Source organism: Tursiops truncatus, chromosome 3, assembly GCF_011762595.2.
Source record: "Tursiops truncatus isolate mTurTru1 chromosome 3, mTurTru1.mat.Y, whole genome shotgun sequence".
Taxonomy (NCBI): domain Eukaryota; kingdom Metazoa; phylum Chordata; class Mammalia; order Artiodactyla; family Delphinidae; genus Tursiops; species Tursiops truncatus.
The window spans coordinates 157,781,578-157,808,731 of record NC_047036.1 but is presented as its reverse complement, the minus strand read 5'-3'; the positions used below and the strand labels follow the sequence as shown (position 1 = coordinate 157,808,731).

The following is a 27,154-nucleotide window of genomic DNA, read 5'->3' as shown; positions in this document are numbered from 1 at the left end:
AATAATTAAGTGGTTATATGTATTGCATGTACACTTGTTGAGGTCTCCTGAGACTCTTGAGTTGAGCAGTGGGGAAACAATAATATACTAGATAGACAGGCTCCTGTTCTCACGGAACTTACCCTCTACTGGAGAAGACAAACAAACATGCAATTGATGGTTGGGTGAATGGGTGACTGGGTGAAAGGATTATGTGTAGAGATGGGTGGATGCTTGCTTGGTTGTTTGGATAAGTAGGTATTTACTTGGGTAGTGGATGGATGAGTATGTAGATGGGAGGTTAATGGTTGGTTTGAGTGGGTATTTGGATGGAGGGATGGATGGATTGACAGGTGGTTGGAGGAGTGGGTGGATAGGTGGTTGGTTAGTTGACTGGTTGGGTAGATGAGTGGTTGATCCACTGAATGTGTGGATGAATGGGTGGGGAGATGGATGGGTGGTTGGACATGTGGATGGGTGGTGGGTGGGCGAAGCAGCAGTCCTATTATGTGCGCATTATAGGGTAGTCCTAGTGACTGTGAACCTGGGGGTTGGGTGGAGAAGGGGGTCTTACACTGGGGACCTAGGGCAGCTCTAGGGGCATGGAGGTACTGAAGTTCACTGTGCATAATGAGGAAGTAGGGAATGAGCTTGTGGTTGGAACGTAGCTGATTGGGAGCAGGGGACTGAAGGCTAAGGTTTCGCCATGTGGAGTCCTCAATAATGACCTATGAATGACCCACGGGGGAACTTCCCTGCCCCCTCCCCACTCTTCTGGTGCTATTAGCAGTCCTAGCATTGGAAGAACCAGTGGGGTGATGAAGTGCCATTGAGGGCAGGAGGACAAGAATGTTGTCATGGTAACAGAGCCTCTCCCTGGACTCTCAGGCCGCGCGGGCCCTTTAAGGGCCACCCGACTGGCCACTCCCAACATGGCGGCGCGGCTGCTAGCTGCCCCCCCACCGAGGTGGATTAGGCGGGGGTGGGGGGGAGGGAGTGCCCCCGGACCTCCCCATCATGGCGGCGCGGCGGGGCTGTCGCACTGAGGTCACGGCGGCGCGCCGGGGGGGCGGGGCGGCGGGGGGAGCGATTTAAAGGGACAATGTCCCCCGAGCGGTGGAGGCGGCGGCGGCTGCGGAGGCCGCGACACCGGCACCGGGAGCGGCGAGGACCGTAGCGGCAGCGACGGCCGCACCAAAGAAGGGAGCTCCGAGCCCCGGCGCCCAGCCGGCGGCGCCGCCTCCCCGGTGAGGCCCGGCCCGGCCTGGGGAGCCCGCGGGCGGGGCGGAGCCGGCACGGGGAGGGGGAGGCCCGGGCCGGGCAGGGCCAGGCGGGACCCCCCGGGGCGGGGGGCGGGGGCGGGGCCTGCAGGGGCGGGGCCTTGTCGGGGGCGGGGCCGCACAGGTTGTGGGGAGGAGCGGGGGTCTTGGGGCAGGTGTCCCCCCTACCTCGGCGCGTCCCGCGGGGTCTCCCGCCCCGAGGTGCACGGGCGGAGGGCGCATCTCCCGGACCCTGGCGCCCCGAGGGGTGCGCTGGCGCGGCGCCGCCACCACCCCTGCGACCCCCGGGGGTGTCCAGGAGGGAGCCCTCCTCCCCACGCTGCCAAAGTGCTCCGAAGTTGCGGTCCCGCCCGTTCCCCGAGGGCAGTGCCCACCCGGTGGGCACCCGCAAGTGCTTCCTTGGGGCCTGGGCAGGGACCCCCCACCACAACGGCCAGTCCACGGACGGGCCCCCTGGGAGCCTCCAGGCCCCCGAGGGCAGCGCCTGCAGCCAGGCCTGGAGCCCCGGCCCCGCCCCGGTTGCCTGGGCTCGGCCTCCCACCATCTCCCTGGGGAGGGCGCCTCATTCCTGCCCTTCACTTTCCGCCGTTACCTTGAAGGTATTTATAGGTGGAGAAGACAGCCCCCACCCCCACAGCCTCCCCAGGGTCCTCATTTCTGGACCAGGAGCCCCATCCTTCCCTTTTGCCCTCAGACTAAAGAGATCTTGGGAGGGTGGGATGAAGGAACCCAGGCTGGGTATGCATGAGGGGTAATGTTGGGGTGAAGCGAGGGGGTTTAATGCTGGGGTCACTTGAGGCTGAGTGTGAGGGTGAAGGGGTTAATGCTGGAGAAGCCTAAGGTTGTGTGTGGAAGGAGGATTGGAGTGTGGGAAAAGTGCAGGGGTAACTGATACAGGCAACAGAAGCAAGAAAAGTGCAGGGGTAATGATGGGGGGGGACTTGAGACAGCGTATAGGATCAGAGTGTAGAAGTGGCCGGGATTCGGGATTCGAGCTGAGGCATGCGCACAGGATATGCACGTGCATGGAAGTGAGGGCACAATTGGGGAAAGTGCAGCAGTGTATGAATGAAGGGAGCCATCTAGAAGTGATAGGATTAATGCTGCAAGAAAACAAGGTGGCTGAGTGTGCATGTTGTAAAATGGGGTAAACTGAGGCAGTGCAGGATCTGTGTAAAGAGAGGAGTCATGGATGGGGAGACTGAGGCATGCTGAGGTTAGGGACCTTTGGGATACAATGTGTGAGGATAGGGCCTCAGTACCATGTACTTGCTCACCTGTGCTGGGAGGTAAACTGAGGCACTGAGCTGCAAGGGTGAGGACTAGGGCTTCAAGGAAGGAGAAACTGAGGTAGACTGCGTGCCTTTCCTACCTCCCCTAAGCACCTGTCTCTCTGCCCCCAGACCTACAATGCCTCACTGAGCCAGGCGGGCAGCTGAGTGGAGCCAAGCAGAGAGCATCTATGGATGGGCCCCCGGCAGGCGGCCTGGCCGCCCCGGATCGTCCTCGAGGCCCCGAGAGACTGCCTGGCCCAGCGCCGAGGGAGGACATCGAAGGTGGGGCTGAGGTTGCTGAGGGGGAAGGTTGCATCTTCCGGTCCACCCATTACTTGCCTGTCACCAAGGAAGGCCCTCGAGACATTCTGGATGGCAGAGGTGGCATTTCCGGTAAGAGGGTGGGCCCTGTGGCCCTGGGGGAGCATCCAGCCAGGTCCCCGAGGCTCCGGGAGGGCCAAGTCACTGAGCCCGGCAGGGGCGGAGTTGGAATTCTGATTCTGCCTGGGTTCAGAGCCTCTGCATTATGCTTAGTTTCCCATTTTACAGTTGTGAAAACAGAGGTCCTGGGAGCTAATGACCTGACCAAGGCCCCCCAGTGGGTGACAAGGAGCTGGGACTTGACTCAAGTCTGCCTGGCTTCCTTCTCTGAGCGTACTAATTGGGTCCAGGTGCCCAGCTTAGCACCCCTAGCTCCCCTCCCTGAGCCCACTTGTTCCCTATGGGCATACCCCATTCCCATCAGTCTATCCCAGTTCCCTCTTGCTGCACTGTCTTGGTGAGTCCTGCTCCTGAGCCATTGGTCCCAAACAGCTTATGCCCTCTAGTGGTTAGGGAGAGACTGGGTAGTCAGGGATGACAGCCACCCCTTTATGCCTCGGTTTCCCAGCAAAAGGGAATCTCACACTGTCCCCACCTCAAGATTTGTTATTCCTTCATTGAATACTCAGCAACTACTATGTGCCAGGCTCTGTTCTAGGTGCTGGAGATACAGCTGTAAACAAAAGTGGCAAAAGTTTCTGCCCTCAGGGACCTGCCATTCTAGTAGGGGAGACAGACAGCAAGCAACTGTAAAAATAACATACGGGCAGGTAGTGACAGGTGCTGTGAAGGTATTAAACAGAGTGCCAGGATCATGCCTGGGGAACCTGGGAAAGCCTCCCTGAAGGGGTAGAATTTGAGTGGAGCATGGAATGAATGGTGGGAAGGGCAAGCCAGGGAGAGGGAACAGCAGGTGCAAAGGCCCTGTGGTGAGGAGGAGCCTGGCATGTTCAAGGGCCAGGCAGGAGCCTGGTGTAGGTGAAGAGTGGTGAGTGCAGTACAGGCTGATGTACTACATGCCTCCCTTCATCTCCTTGGCCTGCTCTAAAGGCCTTGGTTTCCAGGAATCTCCAAGCACTCTGTCAGGGGTTTCCTACACACCAAGCCCTTTATGTGATCATCTCATGTCATTCTCAAAAAAACCCTTTGGGGTAGCCTCGGTTATTATTATCCCATGTTAGAGATGGAGAAACTCAGACCCCATCTGAGGTGTCAAGTAAGTTGCCCAAGGGCCCACAGCTAGGCAGTAACCTGACAGCCCTCGTCCTTAACCACCACCCTGTGTCAGGGCATCCTTGACCTGCCCCAGTTCACCTTGGCAATGCTCATGACACTCAGATATTTACAGAGCACCTCCTAAGGGTCACTGGTGCACAGCGACCAAGTGTACACACCATCCCCGCCCCCACTGGACCCTGCCATCTGGGGTCAGACAGACAGAGCAGCCACCAGGTGCTAGGACACAGTCACTGAGGTTGCAATGGGCGAAGCCCAAGCTGGGGGACACCCAGGAGTCCTGGATGAGGAACATTGAGTCAGACAAAGAGGCAGGAGACATCTAGGCAGGGGGCTCCACACATGCAATGGCGTGGAGGTGACTGGTGGCACCTGAAGGGGATGAGGGGGTGAGACCCCTGCTCAGAGAACCTTAGCAATCCCCTCCTCCAAACCATTAGTAACTCAGGCCCAAAGAGAGGCAGGACCGTGTCCCAGGTCATGCGGCTGGCCAAGACAGGCCCAGGACTTTGACTTTGTGGGAGCCCTGCGGAACAGGCTCTGGGTCCTGGGGCCCTCTCTGAGTCTGGTTCTGAGAAACTGGGCGCTCTGCTGTACCTGGCAGAGGTCCCAGGTCTGGAGAGAAGAAGGTAGGTAGGTGGGTAGGTATGTCCTCACTCCCCCTGGGGAATCATCCAGGGTCCAGTGCATGTGCCTGGGGAGGAGGGGAATGTGGCTGCTGAGGGGGGTGAGGTCCACCCTTACCGGTGTCCCTGAGCACATGGGTCATGGGGCAAGGGTGGCTTGACTTGGAGTAGGGTCGCGGCCTGGAAGCTGGAGGAGGGCCTGGGCGTCGGACACAGTGTCTCCCCCCGCTGCCCTCTCAGCCCGTTCCACCCCGCCTTCCCTGAAGCAGGCACCTGCCCTAGGAGTCTTGTGATGCCTATTAATAGGAACAGCCTCTGGGGCTGCTGTTCCATGCAGAAGCCTGGGCCCTCCCTCATGCCCACCTAGTCCTTGGAGCCCCTCAAGAGCACCCCTGGAGTGGCTACCTCCAAACTCCACCTAGACACGGATGAATCCCCTGCCTTCTCTGTCCTCCGTTATGGCTGTTGGCCTGGAGCTCCTACAGCCTCCCTGCAGCCCCTCACCCACAGTCTGGCCTCTCTGGTTGGCCTCCTGGGTGCACCCAAAGCTTGTGGGGCTGAGATGGTCCGCATGGATTGCTGAAGAGTCTGGCGCATGCCTGGCATTGGGACCAGGGGGCTAGGGGATGAACAACGCGTCATTTCTGCCCTCGTGGGGCCCCAGGCTGAGGAGGAAATCAGAGCATGGAGTGAGTGGGCCTGAGGCTCCCGGTCAAGCCTCCAGCTTCCAACCTGGGACATGTCTCAGCCAGCCCTGAACCCCGCCCCGGGCACACCCATCTCCCTTCCTTCCCTCCACCGCCGACTCTCTGGATCGAGCATTTACTCTGTGATCTTCCTTGGCATCGGTCACTGGCCCTTCGAGACTGGGGCCATAGCTGTTCCCATTATATTGAGGAGGAAACAGGCTTGGAGCGGGAAAGGCATGCCCTTCAGGTTCCCTCTTGGGCTGGAACTGGATCTGTCTGACTCCAATGTCTAGATTCTTGGCCACTCTGCCAAGCTGCCTGGCTTGGGGTTCAAGCTGCTCACGGACACGCTCTTCATTTTCAGTCTCTCATTTTCAAAGCCCCTCGGGGACCCCAAATGGCAGGAGCCAATGAGGGCCCCTCGGCATGGCCACTGCCGGGGGCTGCATCCAAGGTGCCTTGTCTGGACCCCCACCGGCTGTGGAGGCCTCTGGATGAGCCCCCAGCCCCCAAGTGTCTCGGACACGGGGCCCTGCTGGGTCTGCTTCCTCCAAAGTTGCTGCCACTAAAAATAGGAGCTTCACTGGAGCCGCTCAAACAAAGAGGCCAATACGGCCCCCTGGCTCGTGGAATTCTTAGACAACGGCAATCGCAGAATCATCGAATCTGGGACACTCGGAATCTCAGGAGCTTGGGGTCCCAGAATCTCAGAATCAGGACACCCGGACCCTCAGACTTGCACCTCTAGCCTGTGCTGGGGCTCGTTGCCTGTGAAATGGTTGCCCTCTCCTGAGAACTCATGTCTGTGATTCTTGTGTTCTCAAGAGACCCATTTCTTGGGGTCTCACTCCCTTAGCTGGTCCAGGCCTTGATTTCCCAATCCTCCCACCCTCTGCAACGCTCCACCCACTCCATCCTCCCACCCTGACACCAGCCCTTTCATCCGAGCACACTCCGACCTGGCCCTGCTCCCCATCAGTCTACCCCAGAGCTTCTCAAATGGAGGCGATTCTGCCCCAAGGGACACTTTGGCAATGTCTGAGGACATTTTTGGTTGTCATGACTGCAGGGCCAAGGGTCAGGGCGGGGGGTGGCTACTGGCATCTGGGGGTGAGGCCAGGGATGCTACTGAACATCCTACAATACACAGCGTGCCCCCCACCACAGAGAATGATTTGGCCCCAAATGTGAGTAGCACCAAGGTTGAGAAACTGTTCTAGATGATGCAAATTTCTGTATCCCCATCACCACCTTCACCTTCCAGAGGCCACATGACAGTCACAACCCTTCTCTCAGACTCAGCGGAAAGACCCCTGGCAGTGTCACAACTTGCTGACCCCTACCCTCTACCCTCAACAGCTCTTAATTTTTTGGCCTCTGACAGTCAGCTCTCAATTTCCTGGGCAAATTGGACAGTAGGGGATTTGAAAAAGTACAAACCCCGGCACTAGCCCTCTTTCTGGACCATCCTCAAATTGAAGCTAATCCAGCAATCGCATCTGTTGGGCTCTGGATGGGGCACAAGTTCCCCCAGTGTGTTAACCTTGGCCCACGCAATTGGCCTGTGCCCCGATTGGCATGCTCGCCTGCGGCAGGCGGGTGCGGCAGGCAGAGGAGGCACAGGCCAGGATTCCTGTGGTCGCTCCAGGCATTGGCTCCACAGGCGGATAATGGAGAGTTGGCTCTATCTGTGTGAGGGTTCCTAGGAGGGCATGTGATTCTACCATGTAGGCCTGGAAGGGGTTCTGGGAGGCAGGAGGCAGGGACGGGCCCTCTGCAGCTCAGACTAGAGGGCTCCTCACTCTTCATCTGGCGAGTATTGGTTGAGCACCTGCCGTGTGCCGGGCACTGAGGTGCTGCAGTGAATGAGGCCCTGGGGTGGGGGTGGGGCAGCTTATGTGCTAGCAGGGGACACAGGCAATTTCAGAGAGTGCTAAGAAAAAAAAAAAAAAAACAGGTAATGAGAGAGAAAATCGTAGGGGCTCAGTTTAGCAGGTGGCCAGGGAAGGGCTCTCCAGGCAGAGGGAATAGCTGGTGCAAAGGCCCTGAGGTCAGAAAGAGTTAGGTGGGTTTGAGGCTTCACGAGGAGTCTGGGCAGAGTGAGTGAGGGGTAAGGAGGAGAGGGAGGTGAGGCTGGAAAGACCTGCAGAGGTCTGACCTCACAGGGCCTTGTAGGTGGTGGTCGGGAATCTGGCTTTTATTGTAGGTATGATGAGAAGCCAGGTGAGATTTTACCAGGGTGTGACTTAAACAAAAATCACCCTGGCTGCCAGATGGGGGCAAAGAGAGAAGGGTTGAAGGCAGCAAGCCCTGGTGGTCCCCTAGGAAAGCAAAGGGGACTCCTCCAAAGAAACCCCTTTCAAGGCTCAGGAGTACAGAGGCCAAAGGCCTCTCAGGGGAGAGGAGTGGGGAGCCGGTCGGGCCCTTCCGAGGTGCCCGGCAGGGCTTCCAGAGCTGGGGTGCTGTGAAGGGCCCCAGCCAGGGGGACCCCAGCCCCTCAGGGTCTCCCCTCTCTGTTGCAGACGGGCAGCCCCATCCTGGCCTCAGCGAAGCCCTCCCCCGTGCCACCTCCGCCACCCATCGGATCAGCAGCTGGTGAGTGCCACGCTGGCCCTGACCTCAGGGAGGGCAGGGGGGCAAGCAGGACATGCCTAGGCCTGAGAGAAGCCCCCAAGAGTGAGAAGGGGATAGGAGGGAATCTGGAGGCCAGGTAGGAGGAGGTGGCTCCCTGCAGGCAAGCCCCTGGGCATTTGTAGGGGGTGGAGGGAGGATTGGGATTAACACAGACAGTCAACTCTCATTATCCCTGCCAAGAGCAGGGCCAGTGGGCCAGGAGCCTGGAGGTTGGACCCTTGGAGTCCTGTCTCTGCCAGGTGATCCTTAGAATAATGTTCGGCTTCTCTGAGTCTCAGTTTCCTCATCGGTAAATGGAGTCCCTAAGATACATCTCACAACCTCACCTCGAGGACCCAAGGGACGTTGGGTAGGAGCAGGAATTGACAGCAATGCTGATGGCAGCAGCCTTTTATTAAATGGCTTGGGGGTGCTAATATGTAATAACATCCACATTGGGATTAATAATAGCTCTCAGTTATTTAGCGCTTGCTGCGTACTAGGCCCTCAGCACAGGTTTACCCACTGAGTCTTTGCCATAACCCTGGGGGGAATGGTCCCATTAACATTGCATGTCACTGATGGGGCTTAGAGAGGTAACCCTGTGATTTCCGCTCAGCCTCTCAGTGGAACCTGTTTCCGCATCTGTTCCGTGGGTGTGATCCACAGCCCCTTGTGGAGGCAAGATCTTGAAAATGAGGGGGATTGATCAGGAACAGTCATAATAAGAACCCACAGTGGTCATGGGCTTACTGGGAATCAGGCAGCAGGCCAAGTGAAGCGTTTCCCAGCCTTGAGTTGTGTCATCCTCACCCTACACTTCATGGGGTCAAGGTCCCCATTTTAATAAGCACCTGCAGTGTGTTAGGTTTTCTTTGATTATGGGTATGAGAAGGTTCCCTTAGTCATTGCATAAGGGCACAGAAGCTCCTGGTTCTTGGGACTCATCCCCATTTTTAGGATTGGAAAACTGAGGCTCAGTGAGGTTGCCTTACCTCCCCTCTCCTCCAAAGGAGGTCAGGGTCACTGGGGCCACAGGCTGAGCAGGGACTTTGCACCTCTCCTGACTCTGCCCTTCTAGGAGGGGAGATGCAGGGAGGAAGGTAAATTTGCTTGAGTTGTTTATGCTGCAGAGTTTCACCAAATTTGCTGGAAAGATGAGGCTAAACAAACTAGATCACCCCGATTTGGGGAGGACCAAGACAAAAAAGCAGCCTGAAGCATAGGTCGGAGCCTTGGACCCTCCCAGGGGACGGATGAGAGTTGACTGTGCCACCAGACTTGGGGACACTACTTGTGATCCCCGCTGTGGTCTCTGCACACTCCCCCCCCCCAACCACATGCAGCGGGGCTGGGCTACATACACAGGTGTTCCCTGGGAGCTAAATCCAGCGTTTGACCCAACGGCCCTGGAAGGGTCCACATGTACTCCCTCTACCTCCCGACTCGCACCCCAACACGCAAGCCCCTCTGAGGCAGCCCTCAGGCTGGGTCTCTGGAGCCTGTCTCAGACTGCCTGGGACCCCCTCCCTTGCCCAAGGAAGGGAAACTGAGGCCCACAGCTAACCTGTCCCCATTGGCACTTCCTTGCAGCTGCTGGGATGGAGGCAGCCTGGACTTCCAGCCGGGCTCCCCACCACCCCATCCCCTGGGCCACTTCCCTGGCCCCCCCGATGGCCGGGGGCCCTGGGAGCACCCCATGGTTCAGGAGGCCGGGGAGGGCATCCCATCTGAGCGGAGGTTCGAGGACTCGGTCATTATAAGAACCGTGAAGCCCCACGCTGAGCTCGAGGGCTCTAGAAGGTTCTTGTACCATCAGGGTGAATCAAAGCTCTTGGAGAAGGTCCCCCGGGGCCGCCCCAGGTTCGACTGGCTCCAAGACCCAGAAGAACAGGCCCCACTCCAGGATGCAGCGCTGCACCTGGACCTGCCGCCCCAGCTGCCACCCCTCACCTCCTTCCGGACGGTGCTCGTGCCGGTAGAAGATACCACTAAGACGTTGGATGTGCCAGTGGTGGGCACCGGAGAACACCTGGCAGACCTGGAGGGCCTGGCCCAGCCGTCCGAGTGGAGCCTGCCCAGGTCGGCCTCAGAGGTGGCCACACAGACCTGGACGGTGAACTCAGAGGCATCTGTGGAGCGGCTGCAGCCACTGCTCGCCCCCGTCCGGACGAGGCCCTATCTGTGTGAACTGCTGGAGGAAGTGGCCGAGGGGGTGGCCAGCCCAGACGAGGATGAGGACGACGAGCCAGCCGTGTTCCCGTGCATCGAGTGCAGCATCTACTTCAAGCAGAAGGAGCACCTTCTGGAGCACATGAGCCAGCACCGCCGAGCCCCGGGCCAAGAGCCCCCCGCCGAGTTGGCCCCCCTGGCCTGTGGCGAGTGTGGCTGGGCCTTCGCTGACCCTGGCGCCCTTGAGCAGCACCGGCAGCTGCACCAGGCCTCCCGGGAGAAGATTATCGAGGAGATCCAGAAGCTGAAGCAGGTCCCAGGCGACGAGGGCCGGGAGGCACGGCTGCAGTGCCCCAAGTGCGTCTTTGGCACCAATTCCTCCAAGGCCTTTGTGCAGCATGCCAAGCTGCACATGCGTGAGCCACAAGGCCAGGCTGCAAAGGAGCCCTTCGGGGGCGGCAGCAGGGCTGGCAGCCCAAGCCCCGATGCCACCTCCCTCACCTATCAACCCTACGGAGATTCCTTGGGCCTCAGTGCCTGCGTTTTCTGTGGCTTCCCCGCGCCCAGCGAGAGCCTGCTCAGGGAGCACGTGAGGCTTGTGCATGCCAACTGGGAGGAGGATGGTGAGGCTTTTGAGGAGGACCCTGCCAGCCGGCCCGGCACCAGCCAGGATGCTTATGCCCGATTCTCTGATGCCACTGACTACTTTGGCAAAGCTCAGCCGCTCTTGGCCCCCATGTGGCAGGGGAACCCTGCTGGATACGACCCCAGCCTGTCCTTTGGCCCTGGCTGCCAGCAGCTGGGCATGAGGGATTGCCCACTGTTAAAGCCACTCCCACATGGCTCGAGCCAGAGGCCTCAGGGAAGGCCAGCCTTTTCCTCGTCACTAGCATCTGCCCCCTACTCCTTACAGGCCAGTAGAAGCAAGAGTGCTGTCCACCCACAGGGGCTCTCAGCCCAACTGGGGGACCAGAGGCACCCTTGGAGCGAAGAGGACGAGGAGGAGGACATACTGCTGGCCTCGGAAATGGACTTTTCCCCCGAAAATGGGGTCTTTGCATCGTCAGCCACCCCCGGCCTCATCCCGCAGTCAGCCCTGGAGCTCAAGCGGACATTCCGAGAAGCCCTGCAGACAGCTGAAGCCTCAGGGGCACAGCAGCAGCAACTCTGTGGGATGGTGCCGGTCGTTCTGGTGGCGAAGCTCGGGCCGCAAGTCATGGCTGCGGCAGCCAGGGCCCCCCCGAGGCTGCAGCCTGAGGAGCTGGGGCTGGGGGGTGGCCACCCCCTGGACTTCCTGCTCCTGGACACACCACTGGGTGGCCCTCTGGGGCTGGACACATTCCTGGATGGGGACCCAGCAGAGGCACTGAAGCATGAGGAGCGGAAATGCCCCTACTGCCCAGATCGCTTCCACAATGGCATCGGCTTGGCCAACCACGTTCGGGGCCACCTGAACCGCGTGGGCGTCAGCTACAACGTGCGGCATTTCATCTCCGCCGAGGAGGTGAAGGCTATCGAGCGCAGGTTCTCCTTCCAGAAGAAGAAGAAAAAAGGTAGGGCAGCTTCACTCCGGCACCCACCTCCCTCCAACACCTGGGAGATGCACAGCTGGGCAGCTGAGTTCTGAACCAACCAACCCTCACTCTAAATCCTCCCGTAGTGCCAAGCAGGGTGAAGTCAGGGCCTCCCCTCTCAGAAGACCTGGGAGCTGAGGCAAAGGTCACCACATTGGAGGAGGTGCGGGGACACCCCAATGCCCTGGCCCTTCCAACAGCTGGAAGAAGGAGTATGGGCAGGGAAGTCAGCCCCAGGCACGGAATTTCATTGATTCCTTCATTCAACAAATATTTATTGAGTTAGGTCCCCTCTGTTCTGGGCACTTGGGAACACAACAGTGAACGGAACAGCAGTCCCTGCCCTCCTGGAGTGCACAGCCCAGTAACAGGAGTGGTGGGACCCTGGCTGACTTTAGAACCCCTTGGGCTGCCTGTGGTGTATGCAGATTCCCAGGCACCAAGGTTCTGATTTCAGGGGTCTGTCTCCAACACCAGTGCCCTGGGTGGTTCTGATGCTGGCAGACATGGAGCCTACGTGGGGAGGTGCTGGTATGGTGTTTGAGAGTGTGTGTGTATGGGCACTGTGGGGAAGGGGCAGGGGACAGACAGCCACAAAACCAGGCAGTTACAATGTTAAGTGACCAGGGCTGTGATGGGGGAAGCTCGGGGAACCAGGAGTTTGGGGAAGCCAAGAGAAGCTCCCTGACTCTGCCTGGGGGATCCAAGCAGACTCCCAGAGGAAGGTGTCCCATCCATTTGTCCATTTCTTCATTCAGCAAAGATGTAATTTATAACACTGGGGTGTATAGATAGGAGCTCTAGACGAAAGAGGGTATTAATCAAATACCCAAACTGACCCAAATGATTGCAAATCCACCCTGGAGAAGTATTTCTGAAGGTGGGGTCCCTGATGCTTTGAGCTATGCAAGGGGAGAAAATGGAAGGTCAAGAAGAGAAGACTTCTTGGAGTGAGCTATACAGGCAGGAGCATGAACAGCAAAGGACGAGGGAGGCATCCAGGGTGAGGAACGGCACTGTGTGATCCGCTGAGGATGAGCAGCCCCGGGAACGGGGAAAGCTGGGGCTGTCCCCACCCCCACCCCCAGCCAGGCAGTCCATGTCCTCTCTCTCTCTGCAGTGGCTAACTTCGACCCAAGCACCTTCAGCCTGATGCGCTGTGACTTCTGCGGGGCCGGCTTTGACACTCGTGCCGGCCTCTCCAGCCACGCCCGGGCCCACCTGCGTGACTTTGGTATCACCAACTGGGAGCTCACTGTCTCACCCATCAACATCCTGCAAGAGCTGCTGGCCACCTCAGCTGCTGAGCGGCCCCCCAGCCCCCTGTGTCGTGAACCTGGGGTGCCGCCTAGTGGCTTCCTGACCTCCCGCCGGCCCCGCTTACCTCTTACAGTGCCCTTCCCACCCACCTGGGCTGAGGACCCTGGGCCAGCCTACGGAGATGGTAAGGGGAGAAGGGGCAGGTAGGGCCAGAGCCCTGACCCTTCCCAGGGGCCCGGAGGGATGGAGGAGTGGGAGGGGGCAGCCACTCTGCTTTCCTGGAAGTGTTTCAAGTCACTTTACAAAGTAGGTCAACAACTGTCCTGCCACTTAGGGGTCATTGCTGTTTTACTCAGGGGCTGGGCCAGGGCTCCTTCTAGATCCAGTTCCTGCCTGCCCTGCCTGACAGTGATTTTAACATAGGCTTATTGAGCTCTTTACTAGGAGCCAGATCCTGTCCTAAGCACTTCACAAATGTGGACTCATTTACATCCTCACAACAATCCTTCTTTTTTTTTTTTTTTCCTCACAACAATCCTTTAAAGGCAGGTGTTATTATCCCCATTTTACAGATTTGGAAACTGAGGCCCAGAGAGTTCAATTAACATGCCTGAGGTCATACAGCTGAAAGCATGTGGAGCTGGGATTTGAAAGCCCAGGAAGCGTAGGCTCCAGAATCCTTTCTGTTAATGATATCTTTTATCTAGCACGGCACTGTCTGGTGGAACTTTCTGAGACGATGGAAATCTCTCTAGACAACAGTACTGTTCTACAGGGTCACCAGTGGCCACATATGGCTTCTGAGCACTTGAAATGCAGCTAGTACAAGGTTAATGGTGATCCAGTTGGACAGTGCGGATCAGGAGTCTACATTCTAGATTTTCAATGGTGCCTACTGTGTCCCGCAGCATTGATAACCCCTCCCGTAAATGAGTGCTTGCTGTGTATCAGGGTTTCATCTCACACCTGAAAACAATTCTGTGGAGCTGAGGATTGTTGTGTTCCTGTTTTATGGATGAGGAAACTGGGGGTCCTCTGCTTTGCCACAGCCACAAAGCAGCAGAGCTAGACTTATGCACACCATGTTCGGTGGTCTCTCCAGTGTAGGATGGCTTGGGAAATCCAGAAGTAATATTTTGGTGAAGGAGCCTGGGGCTGGACACCGTGGAGGCAGTGGAAAGGTGAAGGACCCAGCCTTACAAAGCCTGACTTTGTGGGAGACTTTATTGAACCTCAAAGCAGAAAACTCAGCAGTGAAGAGACGGTGGGCTCTGAGGAATGGAGAAGGTGCCTGAACAAGGGAATTGTCCAGGGGCTGCCTGGGGCTGAGGCTTTCATCTCTGTTTCTCCTACCTGGAGTTTCCAGGGTCCTACCTAGTTCTGTACTCTGGGCTTTGCTGGACCCATCCACAAGCCTCCTTACCAGTGAAGGGCACTTGAGGGTCTGCAAAGGGAAGAGGGGGGCTATCAAAGCCCCCTCTCCTCTTTGGAGAAGGAGGAGATTTGATGGTGGATAGTGGACAGAGAGGATAGTTGTTGGTTGAGGTCACACTTCGGGGAGAGGCAGAGTGGGGATGTGACCTCAGGCTTCTTGCCTTTGTGAAGGCTATCCCCTAGGCATTCAGCTCACATACCTGGCTAGGTTTGTGGTGTTTCAGTGGTGGCTAGGAGGTGCAGCTTGCTCTGAAGATGGCTGGGGAGCACAGGAAGCAGTCTGTAGTCTCCAGCACTGCCCCCTTCTTTCTCTGTCACTCCAGCAGAGGCCTGAATGTCAAGCTTACGCCCTTTACCCGGCACCTGGGCCAGGCACCCCAAGAATGGCAGCCTGCATCCAGCAGCCAGGTTCAGCTCTGGCTAAGCTGTTTCCACCAGAAGACCAATGTACCAGCCCCTAGTTAGTGCTGAGGGAACTGGCCAAGTCAGTAAGACGTAGGAGTCAGCCTGGTACTGCACTGGCCCTGTACATGGGGGGAAGCTATGATCAGTCTTTCAGTGAACACGCTGGGGGTGAGGGCATTAAGGAGTGGTTGAGAAGATCCCGGAAACCTTGCCTGAGGAAAGATGTCCAGGATTAGGGCTCGGTCTGGGCACCGACCCTGCAAAGTGGCTATCCTTAGAAGCCTCTCCCATGCCTCCCTAAGCTGGCGGTAGGGAGCCGTGGCCAGTTTGGGGGCGGGGCAACGGTCAGATGCTGGCTCCACCCAGCTGTCAAATAACAGCTGGGGGCAATCCGTTTAGTTTTAGGGAGGGAGAAGCGGGTTGTGCTTGAAATGTGGTGCCGTTCTTGTGGGGAGTTCCGCAGGATTGCCGGACAGCGCCGTCGGGGGACAGTTGGACACCAGGATGGTGTCGGGGGGATCCTCCTAGTTGGGGATCAGGTGTCTTCCAGGATTCCCGAGCCAGAGGGGAGACTTGCAAGGAAGGGAATGGAACAGGGTCCCGGGGCAGGTCCTAGCTCCGCCCGTCGGGCTCTAGGAGCCTGGATGCTGTTCAGGCGGATGCGTGTGGCCGGAGGATTCCTATAGTAGTTTTAGGGATGTCCGGGGTGGGGAAAGAGTGTCCCGGTCCGCCGAGACCTGGGCTGGGGCAGCAGTTGGCAGCCGCTCGTAGCAATGCGTGCGTGTGTCCGCAAGCTCCCCTCCAGCCTGGCGGGGACAAGGGTTTCGTTCGCTGTGCTCGACGCTCGGCCGGCCGCCCTGGGCGCGCCCCTAGGGACGGGGCGGAGCGGAGCGGACTCCGCGGCGGCGGCGCTCGGCGCTCGGCTGCTCCCGCCTGGGGCGGCCGCTCCGCGTGCGCCGGAGCCAAGATGGCCGCCTCCACCGCCCAGTGCCGAGTGACAAAAGCGGAGAGCAAGGCGGCGGCGGGGCCGCGCGCGGGGGGCGCCCGGGAGCGCGCGCCCGCGGGGGCGCCCCCGCTGGGCCCCCAGAGCCCGGGCCCCGCGGCTCTCCCCGCGCCGCCGCCGCCGCCGCCCCCACCCCCGCCGCCGCCGCTGCCGCCGCGGGACGGGCCCAAGGCCGAGCCGGAGCCGGGGCCCGGGCCCGCGCCCGCGCCGGGTAAGAGCCCGCGCCGGGGAGGGTGCGGGGAGGGCAGAGTTGGCGCCCCGCTCGCCCCCTGCCGCCGCCGCCGCCGCCCCGACGCCCGCCATCCAGTCTCCGGGACTTCCCCTCCCCCCAGGCCCTCCAGTCGCGGGGACCCCGGGCCTCCCGTCGCGGCTCGCAGGGTCCCGGGCTTCAGAAACACTCTCTGCCGTCACTTCGCGGAACCCTCACCCCATCTGACAGATGCCCCCTGAACCCTTTGGAGCCTCTGGATCGTCTCTTAACACAGTCCCTGTACCTCCCGCGCGGAAACCCACTCCAAGTCACTTCAGCCTTGACAAGGGCCCTGCCCCATCTGACAGACGCGCCCACTCCACCCGGAGGCTTTGACAAAGTCCTCGGCGTCCCGTGCCCCGGTGCATCCCCCGACCACCTACGTCTCCTTGCCTCTGTAGGAGTCAAACTGAGTCAGGGACCTGCCTGCCTGCCCTCCTATTAACAACACTGAGCACCTTCAGGGTCCCGTCTGACACACAGTTCCTTCATTCTCAGCGCTCTCTCCATGCTCTGAATGCTAAACCCGGGGCTCAGGAGGCTTCTCAAGTCCCTTTTTCTGCAAAATTAGACCCTGAAAACTCACCTTTGACTGTCTGTCCTCCTATACGCCTCACCCGGAGAAGCTTCCTGGCCTGATGGATGCCTCAGAGACTTCCTATAAAGTTCTGTGATTCCTATTCTCTCTGTCCCCAGTAAGGTCCCCTGCTGGTCCAGGATCCTAGTTCTTACCTTACCCCACCTAGGGCTTAGCTTGTGATAAGACCACCCCAGGATCCCCAGTTGTCTCTGCAACCCCAGCCCCAGCTGTCTTGTCTGGTGGAGATTCCCCACAAGTTCCCTGGAGCCTTCTTCATGTCCTGAGCTCCCTGCCTCTGCATTGCCTCTCTGGCCTCTGACCCTGGCCTTGTCTTACTGAATTCCCCTTCTGACTGCCACCTACCCGCCCCCAAGACTGATAGATGCTTCCCTCCACAGAGAGGAGCCCAGAGAGATCTCTCTGCCCAGAGAGATATTTTCTCTGAGATCTGCTAAGGTGGGAGTCTTGGCTCAGACTAGCACTGCGTCCCCTGACCTGTCCGTGTTCTGGTAGGTGGAAGCCATTCCTAGTCTCTGCTGTCAGTTGGCAGCCTTGACATCCCTGCGTCATATTGGTGCTCGGGGTTATGGACGGAGCCTCAGCTTTCATGGGGTGAGCTGCATTCCAAAGTGAGAGCAGGCACCAAAGATGAGGAAGAAGGCTCCCACCACCACCACCAATGTACCCCTGGCCCTCAGTCCTTACAGGGGTAGACAGCCCACACCTTGCCTGGGCTGAGCCTGTCTTCCCAACCTCACAGGCTTGGGTTCTGAGGAAAACGCAATGGTGGCCATGGACTTGGGCTCCCCCCTGCTCCCCAAGAAGAGCCTGCCTGTCCCTGGGCCCCTGGAGCAGGTGGCCAATCGGCTGAGCAGCAAAGTGGCTGCAGAGGTTCCTCATGGCAGTAAGCAGGAGCTGCCAGACCTTAAGGGTGAGTGGCGCAGGAGGCAAGGGTGCCGGCCAGGCTGGTCACACTCACAGGGAGCTCTTGGGCCTGGTAGTTAATGTGGGGCCCGGGAGTTAATGTGGGGCCCCATGTTGGCCACAGCTTTCTCTCTGGCCTCTCATGGCACCAAGGAGACACCCAGCTATCTTCTCTCTTGAGCTTTTGCTGTCACAGGCATGCATGGCCTTGAGCCCTGGTCAAGGGAGGGGCATCCGGAGAAGCAGTGGGCATGTTCATCCAGAGCTCACACCCAGACCCAGTTCATTTGCTGACTTTGATTGCTGATAGCTATGTGATCTTCTGCATGAAACTGCCTTGTTTGTCCATTGATTCTCAGGTCATTATTGAGTAATGACAGGCACTGTGCTGGACCCTAGGGATGTGAGAGATGCAAAACAGACCTGGCTCTTGTCCTTGGGAGTCACTGAAGTTGGGGAGCAGGGAGGCAGAGAAGCAGATAGGCAGGGATAAGGGCTCTGCAGAAGAGGGTGCAGGCAGGGCACCACAGAGACCACGGCTGAGGCCTCCAGCCTAGCGTTTGGGGCATGAATTAAGCTGCAGATGGTGGCTAGGCCTTAGCTTTCGTCTGGCAGGTCAGCATCTGTGTGAAAACCTGCTGCCAGGGCACCCTGGTACGTTAGAGATCCGAAAGGCGTTCCACTGGCTGAACCACAGAAGCGCTCAGCTCCTGCTGTGTGCCTTTGGGCACAACGCTTCCCCTCTCTGAGACTCAGTTTCCTTATTTGCAAACTGAACAGGCTAATTCCTGCCTCATTAGGGTCATTTTAAGGGTGGGAGGTGTTGACAGAAGCAAAACACTTGCAAGAGCCTGGGTGAGTGGGGCCCCAAGGGGAGGAGAAGTGGGAGAACAGAGATTGTGCAGCCTCACAGCTAGCTCTCCTGGCCTCCATCTCACCTTCCAGCCCAGAGCCTGACCACCTGCGAGGTCTGTGGTGCCTGCTTTGAGACACGCAAGGGCCTGTCCAGCCACGCGCGCTCCCACCTGCGGCAGCTTGGGGTGGCTGAGTCGGAGAGCAGCGGTGCCCCCATCGACCTCCTCTACGAGCTCGTGAAGCAGAAGGGCCTGCCCGACACACCCCTTGGGCTGCCCCCGGGCCTGACTAAGAAGTCCAGCTCGCCGAAGGAAATGGTTGCTGGAGCCCCACGACCCGGCCTGCTCGCCCTGGCCAAGCCCCTCGATGCCCCTGCTGTCAACAAGGCCATCAAGTCACCTCCCGGCTTCTCGGCCAAGGGCCTGGCCCACCCGCCCAGCTCCCCACTGCTCAAGAAGGCATCACTGGCCCTGGCGGGCTCCCCTACCCCCAAGAATCCTGAGGACAAGAGCCCCCAGCTGTCCCTGAGCCCCCGGCCGGCCTCCCCAAAGGCACAGTGGCCCCAGTCTGAGGACGAGGGGCCCCTGAACCTCAGTGAGTGCGGGTCCTGGGAGCCGAGGGAGGTCCTGGCGCTGGGAGGGGCAGGGCCTCAGGTTGGGCTGCAGGGCTTAGGGTGGGGGCAATGGGGACTGCAGCGCCTGTGTCCTGAGTCGACTGGGCCAGAGTGTGTTAATCAAGGTGCTGCGTCTCCTGTTGGGCCAGCCATGCTGCATATTATCTGTCTCCCATTTCACTTCGATTTTCTAACCCCTGGAAGCCTGGCTGTGGCTACTGAGTCTGCCAGGGTCATCCTCACCACTTAGGGGCAGCTTTTGGCTTTCTCTGGGCCTGAGGGTTGGGGCAGTGAAGGTAACCAGGGCTCCCGTGGGGCACCTTGGGTCCTGCAGGTAGACAAGTGGTCCACCTGACAGGAGGTCCCATGGTTGGCCCTGCCTTCACATCCTCCTGCTCCTGGTGTCCTTTGCAGAGGTGCCTCTGTGCCCAGGGATGGAGCTGTGCCTCCTGGGCTGCCTGTGGGCATGGCAAAGAAACTCCCAGGCGTGAGCAGGTTTAACAAGGGCATCCCTTAGGAAGTTAGGCCTTCCCACACATTTGTGGTCATGAGAGTCTGGGGGTGAGCCTAGGGTCTGACACCCTGCCCAACAGGGCACCCCAGTTGCACCTCACATTCCGATGAAGCTGCTTCCACTGTCTGCTGTGCTTCCAGGAGCAGCGTTCTGAGCAGGTGTGCCCTTGGCTGTATGATGCCCAGCAGCCTGTGGGCCCCTGCTTTGGACCCGCCCCACACCCTGCACAGCTCCATAGCTGAGGTCCCTGGGAAGAAGGCTTGGAAGCATCAGACTGTGCCATTGGAATTTGGCCACTGCCTCTGTACTGCACATCCTTACGCTCTCTACACTCACCTTGATGCCAGAGGGCTAGGCACAGAACAGGACTTTCTGCTTCCCAAAACCTCTTAAATCTGTGGCACGAGTCTTGGACCTCCAGCAGCCTGGGCAGCCGAGAATCACACCAGGCCCTCCCGCCTCAGTCCCCCAGGGCCGGCCAAGGTGGCGGCCGTGAACCCCCCTGTGTTTTGTCTCCGCAGCTTTAGATAGTGACGGGGGCAGAGAGCTGGACTGCCAGCTGTGCGGTGCCTGGTTTGAGACCCGCAAGGGCCTGTCCAGCCACGCCCGCGCCCACCTGCGCCACCTGGGCGTCAGCGACCCGGACGCCAAGGGATCCCCCATAGACGTGCTCCACGGGCTCATCAGGAGGGACGGCGTCCAGATCCGCCTCCCACCCGGGCGTGGCACCCTGGCCCTGCTGGGGCGGCCTCCTCCCGCCTCTGCGGCCCTCTCCTTGCTCCCCCCCCCACCGCCGGCCACGAAGGCCAAGCTGAAGGCCGAGGGTATGGCCAGCCCCTGGGGGAAGCAGGACCTCTCAGCCGCCGCAGCCGCTGGCATTTTCTGGGCCTCTGATGTGGAGCCGTCTCCTCTCAACCTCTGTAGGTTCTCGCTTCAGCCGCCCCCTCCTCCCTGCGGGCCCTGGAGCCCCTCCCAGGGTGGGGGTCACAGCCCCATCCCTACTCCCTCCCTGCTGGGGCAGGGAGTGGACAGGGGCCCTTAGCAGTGGACCGGTTCTGCCCAGAGATCTTGTCGGCAGTCGGCTGCTAGGCCTTCTCTCTTGGCCTTTGACCTCCATGACTGAGACTTTCCCTGAGAATGAAGGCCAAGGGTGGGGTGCTGCCTTTTGGTGTGGAAGGTGCCCATGGTTGCCCCTGGTCTGGATGGCAGGGCTACCACTTCCTGCCCCCATCCTCGTTAGGACCCGCAGAGCCGTCGAGTCTTGGTTCTGTCCTTTTCTGCCAGGACCAAGGGCCCATGCGCTCTCTAGAGCCTCCCTGTGCTCCTGCCGGGTGTCTGGCCCCCCCGCCCTGCTCCTCAGTTCCCTCACTTGCACTTGCCCTCCACCACCACCCCAGCCCCTGGACGTGCTGCTGTCCACGCCCAGCCGACCAGGAGACCCACAGGTGACTGTGCTAACAGTGCCCACGGTGCTAACTGCCCCTTTCTCCTGCTGCAGCTTCAGGCCCAGAGCCGGCACGTGACATCCGCTGCGAGTTCTGTGGCGAGTTCTTCGAGAACCGAAAGGGCCTGTCGAGCCATGCACGCTCGCACCTGCGGCAGATGGGCGTGACCGAGTGGTACGTCAACGGCTCACCCATCGACACGCTGCGGGAGATCCTCAAGAGACGGACCCAGTCCCGGCCTGGTGGACACGCCAACCCGTCAGGGCCTAGCCCAAAAGCCCTGGCCAAGGTGGTGGGCAGCGGAGGTCCTGGCAGCTCACTGGAAGCCCGCAGCCCCGCGGACCTTCATCTCTCACCCCTGGCCAAGAAGTTGCCACCGCCACCAGGCAGCCCCCTGGGCCACTCACCGACTGCCTCTTCTCCTCCCACGGCCCGGAAGATGTTCCCAGGCCTCTCCTCACCCTCCCTGCCCAAGAAGCTGAAGCCTGAACAAATGCGGGTGGAGATCAAGCGGGAGATGCTGCCGGGGGCCCTTCATGGGGAGCCGCACCCATCCGAGGGTCCCTGGGTGGCACCTCGGGAAGACATGACCCCCTTGAACCTGTGTAAGTGTGACCCTGGGGCAGGACAGGGAGAACAGTCTTCCCCCACACTTCCCTCGGGGATACCCAGAACACCCAGGGTTGCAATGGAAGGGAAGTACACAGGTCCAAAGGACAAGGGGCTAGCTGTGTGTTCCTGCTATGCAGACCCCCAACTGAGCTGCTTCTTGATTATTCTTCATTCCTGTGAGGGCGGCAGAATTGTGTCATTAGGCAATGGCAAAAAGATTTTATCTCTGTACCATCTTTAATCCATTGGTAGTGGCTACCATCCAGATTCCTAGGGATCAATTGGTGATGTCTGCCATGGGCAAGAGTATATGAGTATTGGAAATGGGTGTCTTTCTCATATTCCTGGTCACTAAGTGCTTGACATTTGGAGTTCAAGTTAAGGTCTCGGCTGCTCCAGAGTCTAGCAGTATATGACCTTGGGCAGTTGCCTCTTTTGGAAGATGGAGATCAGCATGGTCCCAACTCTGTAACAGGGTTTTTTTAAGTGGTGTAAAGCACTTAGCTTTAACGCTTAAAGCTCTGTATGCAGTAGCTGTAACATCCCTATTATAACAAGCAAGTGCACTTCCCTCTCAAACTGTCACTTAGCTGCTGTGTGCCGAGCAGGTGAGGATGGCCCAGGCCTCTGCCTTAGTGCTCACATGCATTTCACGTCTGCTTTATACCACGTGCTTTGAATTGCTCCCGCTTTAGGGTCCCACCGCCCCAGTAACACAGGGAGGTGGTTTCCATCTCCATTTTGCAGAGGAGGAAACTGAGACTCAGGGCAAGTGGCTTGCCCAGCATCGCACAGGGGGTCACAGCCAAGCTTGCGTCTGAGCCCAGGATCTAGGGAGTGCTTGTTCCTTGATACTTCACAATGTCATAGGGAGTCATCATGAAGGCAGCTAGAATTTGAGGTTACAGAACAAGCAGAAGGGCTGGATGATGTACACAAGGGCCTCTGGAGGCAGATGAAGGAGCGGGTCATTCAGGTCTGGGGCTGCATGGATGGGACAGTAGGGCACTTAACACTGACCTTGAGCTTGGAGGCTTCCTGCCAACAGCCACCACCTCCTTCTCCTCCCCCTGCCCCGACCCCCTGCAGCGTCCCGGGCAGAGCCAGTACGTGACATCCGCTGTGAGTTCTGTGGCGAGTTCTTCGAGAACCGAAAGGGCCTGTCGAGCCATGCACGCTCGCACCTGCGGCAGATGGGTGTGACCGAGTGGTCTGTCAACGGCTCACCCATCGACACGCTGCGGGAGATCCTCAAGAAGAAATCCAAACCATGCCTCATCAAGAAGGAGCCGCCGGCCGGAGACCTGGCCCCTGCCTTGGCTGAGGACGGGCCCCTCACGGTGGCCCCTGGGCCCATGCAGGCCCCTTTGCCGCTGGCGCCAATGGCTGGCCGGCCAGGCAAACCAGGAGCTGGGCCAGCCCAGGTTCCCCGCGAGCTCAGCCTGGCACCCATCACTGGTGCCAAGCCTTCAGCCACCAGCTACCTGGGCTCAGTGGCAGCCAAGCGGCCCCTGCAGGAGGACCGCCTCCTCCCAGCAGAGGTTAAGGCCAAGACCTACATCCAGACTGAACTGCCCTTCAAGGCAAAGACCCTCCATGAGAAGACCTCCCACTCCTGTAAGCAGTGGTTGGCAGGGTCCTGGGAGGGCATCTGCCAGGGCCTGTAGGGCTGGGCAATGCCGTGCACACACTTATCCCCAGTGGGGGTCAAGGCCCCAGTGGGAGGCGGGACTGGCTCCCGACCTGGGCAGCGCCTTCTGGGTACCCTTGCTCCCTTTGGGCTGGGGCTCAGCAGCACCCCCTCTGCCTGCAGCCACTGAGGCCTGCTGCGAGCTGTGTGGCCTTTACTTCGAAAACCGCAAGGCCCTGGCCAGTCATGCACGGGCGCACCTGCGGCAGTTCGGCGTGACCGAGTGGTGTGTGAACGGCTCACCCATCGAGACACTGAGTGAGTGGATCAAGCACCGGCCCCAGAAGGTGGGCGCCTACCGCAGCTACATCCAGGGCGGCCGTCCCTTCACCAAGAAGTTTCGCAGTGCCGGCCATGGCCGCGATGGCGACAAGCGGCCGCCCCTGGGGCTGGCACCCGGGGGCCTGGCCGTGGTGGGCCGCAGTGCCGGGTGTGAGCCAGGGCTCGAGGCTGGCCGGGCAGCTGACAGTGGTGAGCGGCCTCTGGCAGCCAGCCCGCCAGGCACTATGAAGGCTGAGGAGCACCAACGGCAGAACATCAACAGTGAGTGCTGGTGGAGGAGGGTCATGTGCTGCCACCTACTGGGGTTCCCCTGGATGCCCCCTGGGTTCTCTGCTGTGCATCTGCCCTTAAGTCGCTTTCCCAGTTTGCCCTCCCGTTCAGTCATCCATCCTTCATCCCACCTGTCCCGAGGTCCAGGAGGTGTCCAGTCATCTGTTGTCCTGACTTAAAATTCCCCACAGCATTTGCCCCTTGCTCGCTGAAGGCAGGAACTTCCTCAGGGGACTTGCCCTCTGGCTCATCTCCTGTCCCTCTCCCCACCTTTCCCCGCCTCAGAATTTGAGCGCCGACAAGCCCGCCCTCCAGATTCCTCTGCGGCCCGGGGTGGTGAGGAGGCCAATGACCTGCACCAGAAGCTGGAGGAGGTGCGGCAGCCTCCGCCCCGGGTCCGGCCAGTCCCCTCCCTGGTGCCCCGGCCCCCCCAGACATCACTCGTCAAGTTCGTTGGCAACATCTACACCCTCAAGTGCAGGTATGCAGCCCGCAGGGGAGGGAGGGAGAGAGACTACCCGCCCGGGGCTTGGCCCTCCAGAGCCTCTGAACAGGACTTGGGCTGGTGGAGGCAGGAGATGTAGCCTCAAGGACTGCCCTGGGCTGTGGCTGGACCCAGGTTAAGGACTCCTCACAGACAGCAGCACCACAGAGCATCAGGCTGAGACCTTGAGCTTTATAGTCAACAAGACCTGAGTTCAGTTGCCAGCTCTGACCCCAGCTTAGTGACCATGAGCAAGGATTTCCTGCTGCGTGCCTCAATATTCCCACCTATAAAACGGGGTTGATAACAGACCTACCTAATAGATTTGTTATGAGGATTAAAAGAGTTGAGTATAAAGCATTCGAACTGTGCCTGGCGCATGGTAAGCACTTGGCAAGTATTTGCCGGATTAAGAAAAAAATAGGTCTCAGTTCATTCTTACCAAAGTCCATGTGTACATCAGAGGCCAGGAAACAGAGTCTGAGATGTGATGTGCCTGCCTCAGGCCACACAGGCCAAGTCAGAGGTAGGATTGGAACCTAAGTCTCGGAGCCATGAGCTTGGGTTCTGGGCCCCTATGCTGTGAGGCCTCCCTTGGGGCCGAGAGGATGAGGAGCTAGTGAGTTGGATGGGTAGGAGTTAGTGCCCAACCCCCTTTCCCTGGCTCCCATCATTCTCTCCTGGGGCCTGGTGGGGTCGGATCTGCTTCTCTATGTCCTCTCCCATTTCAGAGCACATGCTTCAGTCAGCTGGCAAAGGTGCTTGGGAAGCTGGATGGCCCATACCCAGTCCCTGAGCCAGCAGACTGCCCTGAGCATAGAGACAGGGGTCTCCAGGGGACCCTACCGTGACCCCATGGTGGGTAGAGGTAGCTGTACATGGGAGAACATCTAGCTTCTGGGTCCCCCTTCTGTCAAATCCTGGGCTTACTTTGTTGACTCTGAGTAGCAGTAGGTGTGCCTGATGCTCAGGGTGTGGCCAGGGCTATGCTTCCACCTCTCCTCACTGCAGTGGCCACTTCTCCTTCTCTCTGTTCCCCCCCTACAGGTTCTGTGAAGTGGAATTCCAGGGGCCCCTCTCCATCCAGGAGGAGTGGGTGCGGCACTTACAGCGGCACATCCTGGAGATGAATTTCTCCAAAGCGGACCCTCCGCCCGAGGAGCCCCAGGCCCCACAGGCACAGACAGCGGCAGCAGAGGCGCCCTAACACAAAAGCATTCCAGATCCCCTCTCGTGCCACCTCTATCTCCTCTTCCTCCGCAGTCTCCTCCTCCCTCTCCTCCCTCTTTCTTTTCCGTTTCCAAAGGAGCAAGCCAAAACCTCAAACCGGCACCTTTCAGGAGCCGGGCACACTACATCCGGGGCACTGGAAGCCAGCTAGCCATGCTTCCCCCAGCCTGAGGACTCTGGGGCCACACACAGGGCATCTTCCTTCAGCCCACACCCACCTGCCCACCCAGTTCAGCAGGGGCAGCGGCCAGGTCTCTGGTGGCAGCCATTCTGTTCACAAGGGAGGAAGGCCAGCGTTCTCCCACGTCTAACAGCCAGGCAGGCTATGTTTGCCATCCGTGGCCACTTGCAAAGACCCCAAGGACCCCTGTCCTGGTTCCCTCTTGCCCCTATGAATATCCTCTCACACACACACACGCACGCACGCATGCACGCACGCACTCAACGTACCTCGTGAGACCCGGGAATCTGCCCCAGCCCTCCAGTTCCCGGGTCGAACGACAACCACATCATGCCACGGTGCTTGCTCAGGGGAAGCCACACTCCCTCTGTGGCCCGCTGCTGGGGCCTGGGAGCCCCCCCACTGAGCCCACAATGCCACGGAAATCCTTGTTGGCCACCCCCACAAGAGGGGCCTTCCCAGCTGGGAAGAGCTCAGAGCTGACAGCTGCCTCCTGCCATGTCAAGGCCCCCAGAGCCTTGGGGGCTCCAGGGCCTGGGAGGGGGTGGGGGTGGGACTCTCCTTCCCCACCCTCACTCCCCTCCCTCTTTTCACTGTTGCTTTCTATGTATAGCTCCCTAGACCTTTCCACTTTTTTAAAACCGCATTTTGTGTAGAGAATAAGGAACGTGGATCTTTTTATTTTGCAGTCCTGGGCCAGCTAGAAACCGGGAGCTGATTGACCTTTTAACTTTTTTCAGTGGCCACATTTTGGTTATCGATGTACCTAGAAGTATGTAAATTAGATTAAATTTCTCTTCTGGAAACACCCCAGGGCAGGCAGCCAGCGTGTGTTTTTCTGTCGAGTGGACAGGCTGGCATTGTCTGTCTGGCAGCCAGGGCTGGGATCGAGCCACCTCCGCCAAAAGCCCCTGGAAGCCCTGGGTTTTCCTGTTGGCCACCAAGCCCACCAGACCTTTCTGGGGATGAGCCCAAGTTCCCAGCTGTTGGCGCTCGATGGCATGGCTGGTGTGGATGCTCTGGCCAGCTGGTGAAGCGGCTCCTGTGAGCTGAGGAGAGGAACCAGGACTCTGGGCAGCTGGTCTGGGAAGGGAGCCAGGATTGAGAAGTGATTGAGGCCTGAAGGGCTCTCTGAGGGCAGGAGCTGTCCAGTGAGGGTGTGGGGGACTCGTTGGGGGAGGGTGAAGTGCACAGCTGCTGGGACTGGCCTGCCTTCAAGACATGTGACTTGTCTGGAGACACATATACCCTGAACCTGACTAACATGAGGGGAAAAAGAGAGCTGCTGGCTCCTTTTCGTTGTTATTTATTTTCTCGTTCTGCAAATGTTTATTGAACATTTCTGAGATTTTAAGAGA

At 59.1% G+C, this 27,154-nt stretch overlaps 1 protein-coding gene across 12 annotated transcripts; it reads left to right on the top strand.

The window, feature by feature from the left end:
• The first annotated feature begins 1,070 nt into the window (after positions 1-1,070).
• WIZ (WIZ zinc finger) lies at positions 1,071-27,154 on the top strand. Of its 12 annotated transcripts, XM_033853792.2 has the most exons (13): positions 1,071-1,226; positions 2,663-2,926; positions 7,928-8,000; positions 9,612-11,743; positions 12,885-13,208; positions 17,457-17,627; positions 18,566-19,069; positions 20,124-20,522; positions 21,101-21,652; positions 22,749-23,276; positions 23,473-23,892; positions 24,187-24,382; positions 25,433-27,154. In XM_033853792.2, exons 2-13 carry the CDS (start codon positions 2,722-2,724, stop codon positions 25,590-25,592), a joined length of 5,664 nt encoding a protein of 1,887 aa, XP_033709683.1. In that variant the 5' UTR covers positions 1,071-1,226; positions 2,663-2,721; the 3' UTR covers positions 25,593-27,154. The 12 variants fall into 12 exon arrangements, with proteins under 12 accessions (XP_033709683.1, XP_033709684.1, XP_073659074.1 ...); XM_033853793.2 differs by lacking the exon at positions 17,457-17,627; XM_073802973.1 differs by lacking the exon at positions 20,124-20,522.

What these genes read in the sequence shown, in the direction of transcription:
- WIZ (XM_033853792.2), top strand. Translation starts at nt 2,722, where the DNA reads ATGGATGGGCCCCCGGCAGGCGGCCTGGCCGCCCCGGATCGTCCTCGA. An exon ending in TGGGCCAGCCTACGGAGATG is followed by an intron (nt 13,209 to 17,456) that starts GTAAGGGGAGAA and finishes CCAACCTCACAG; the next exon opens with GCTTGGGTTCTGAGGAAAAC. An exon ending in ATCTACACCCTCAAGTGCAG is followed by an intron (nt 24,383 to 25,432) that starts GTATGCAGCCCG and finishes CCCCCCCTACAG; the next exon opens with GTTCTGTGAAGTGGAATTCC.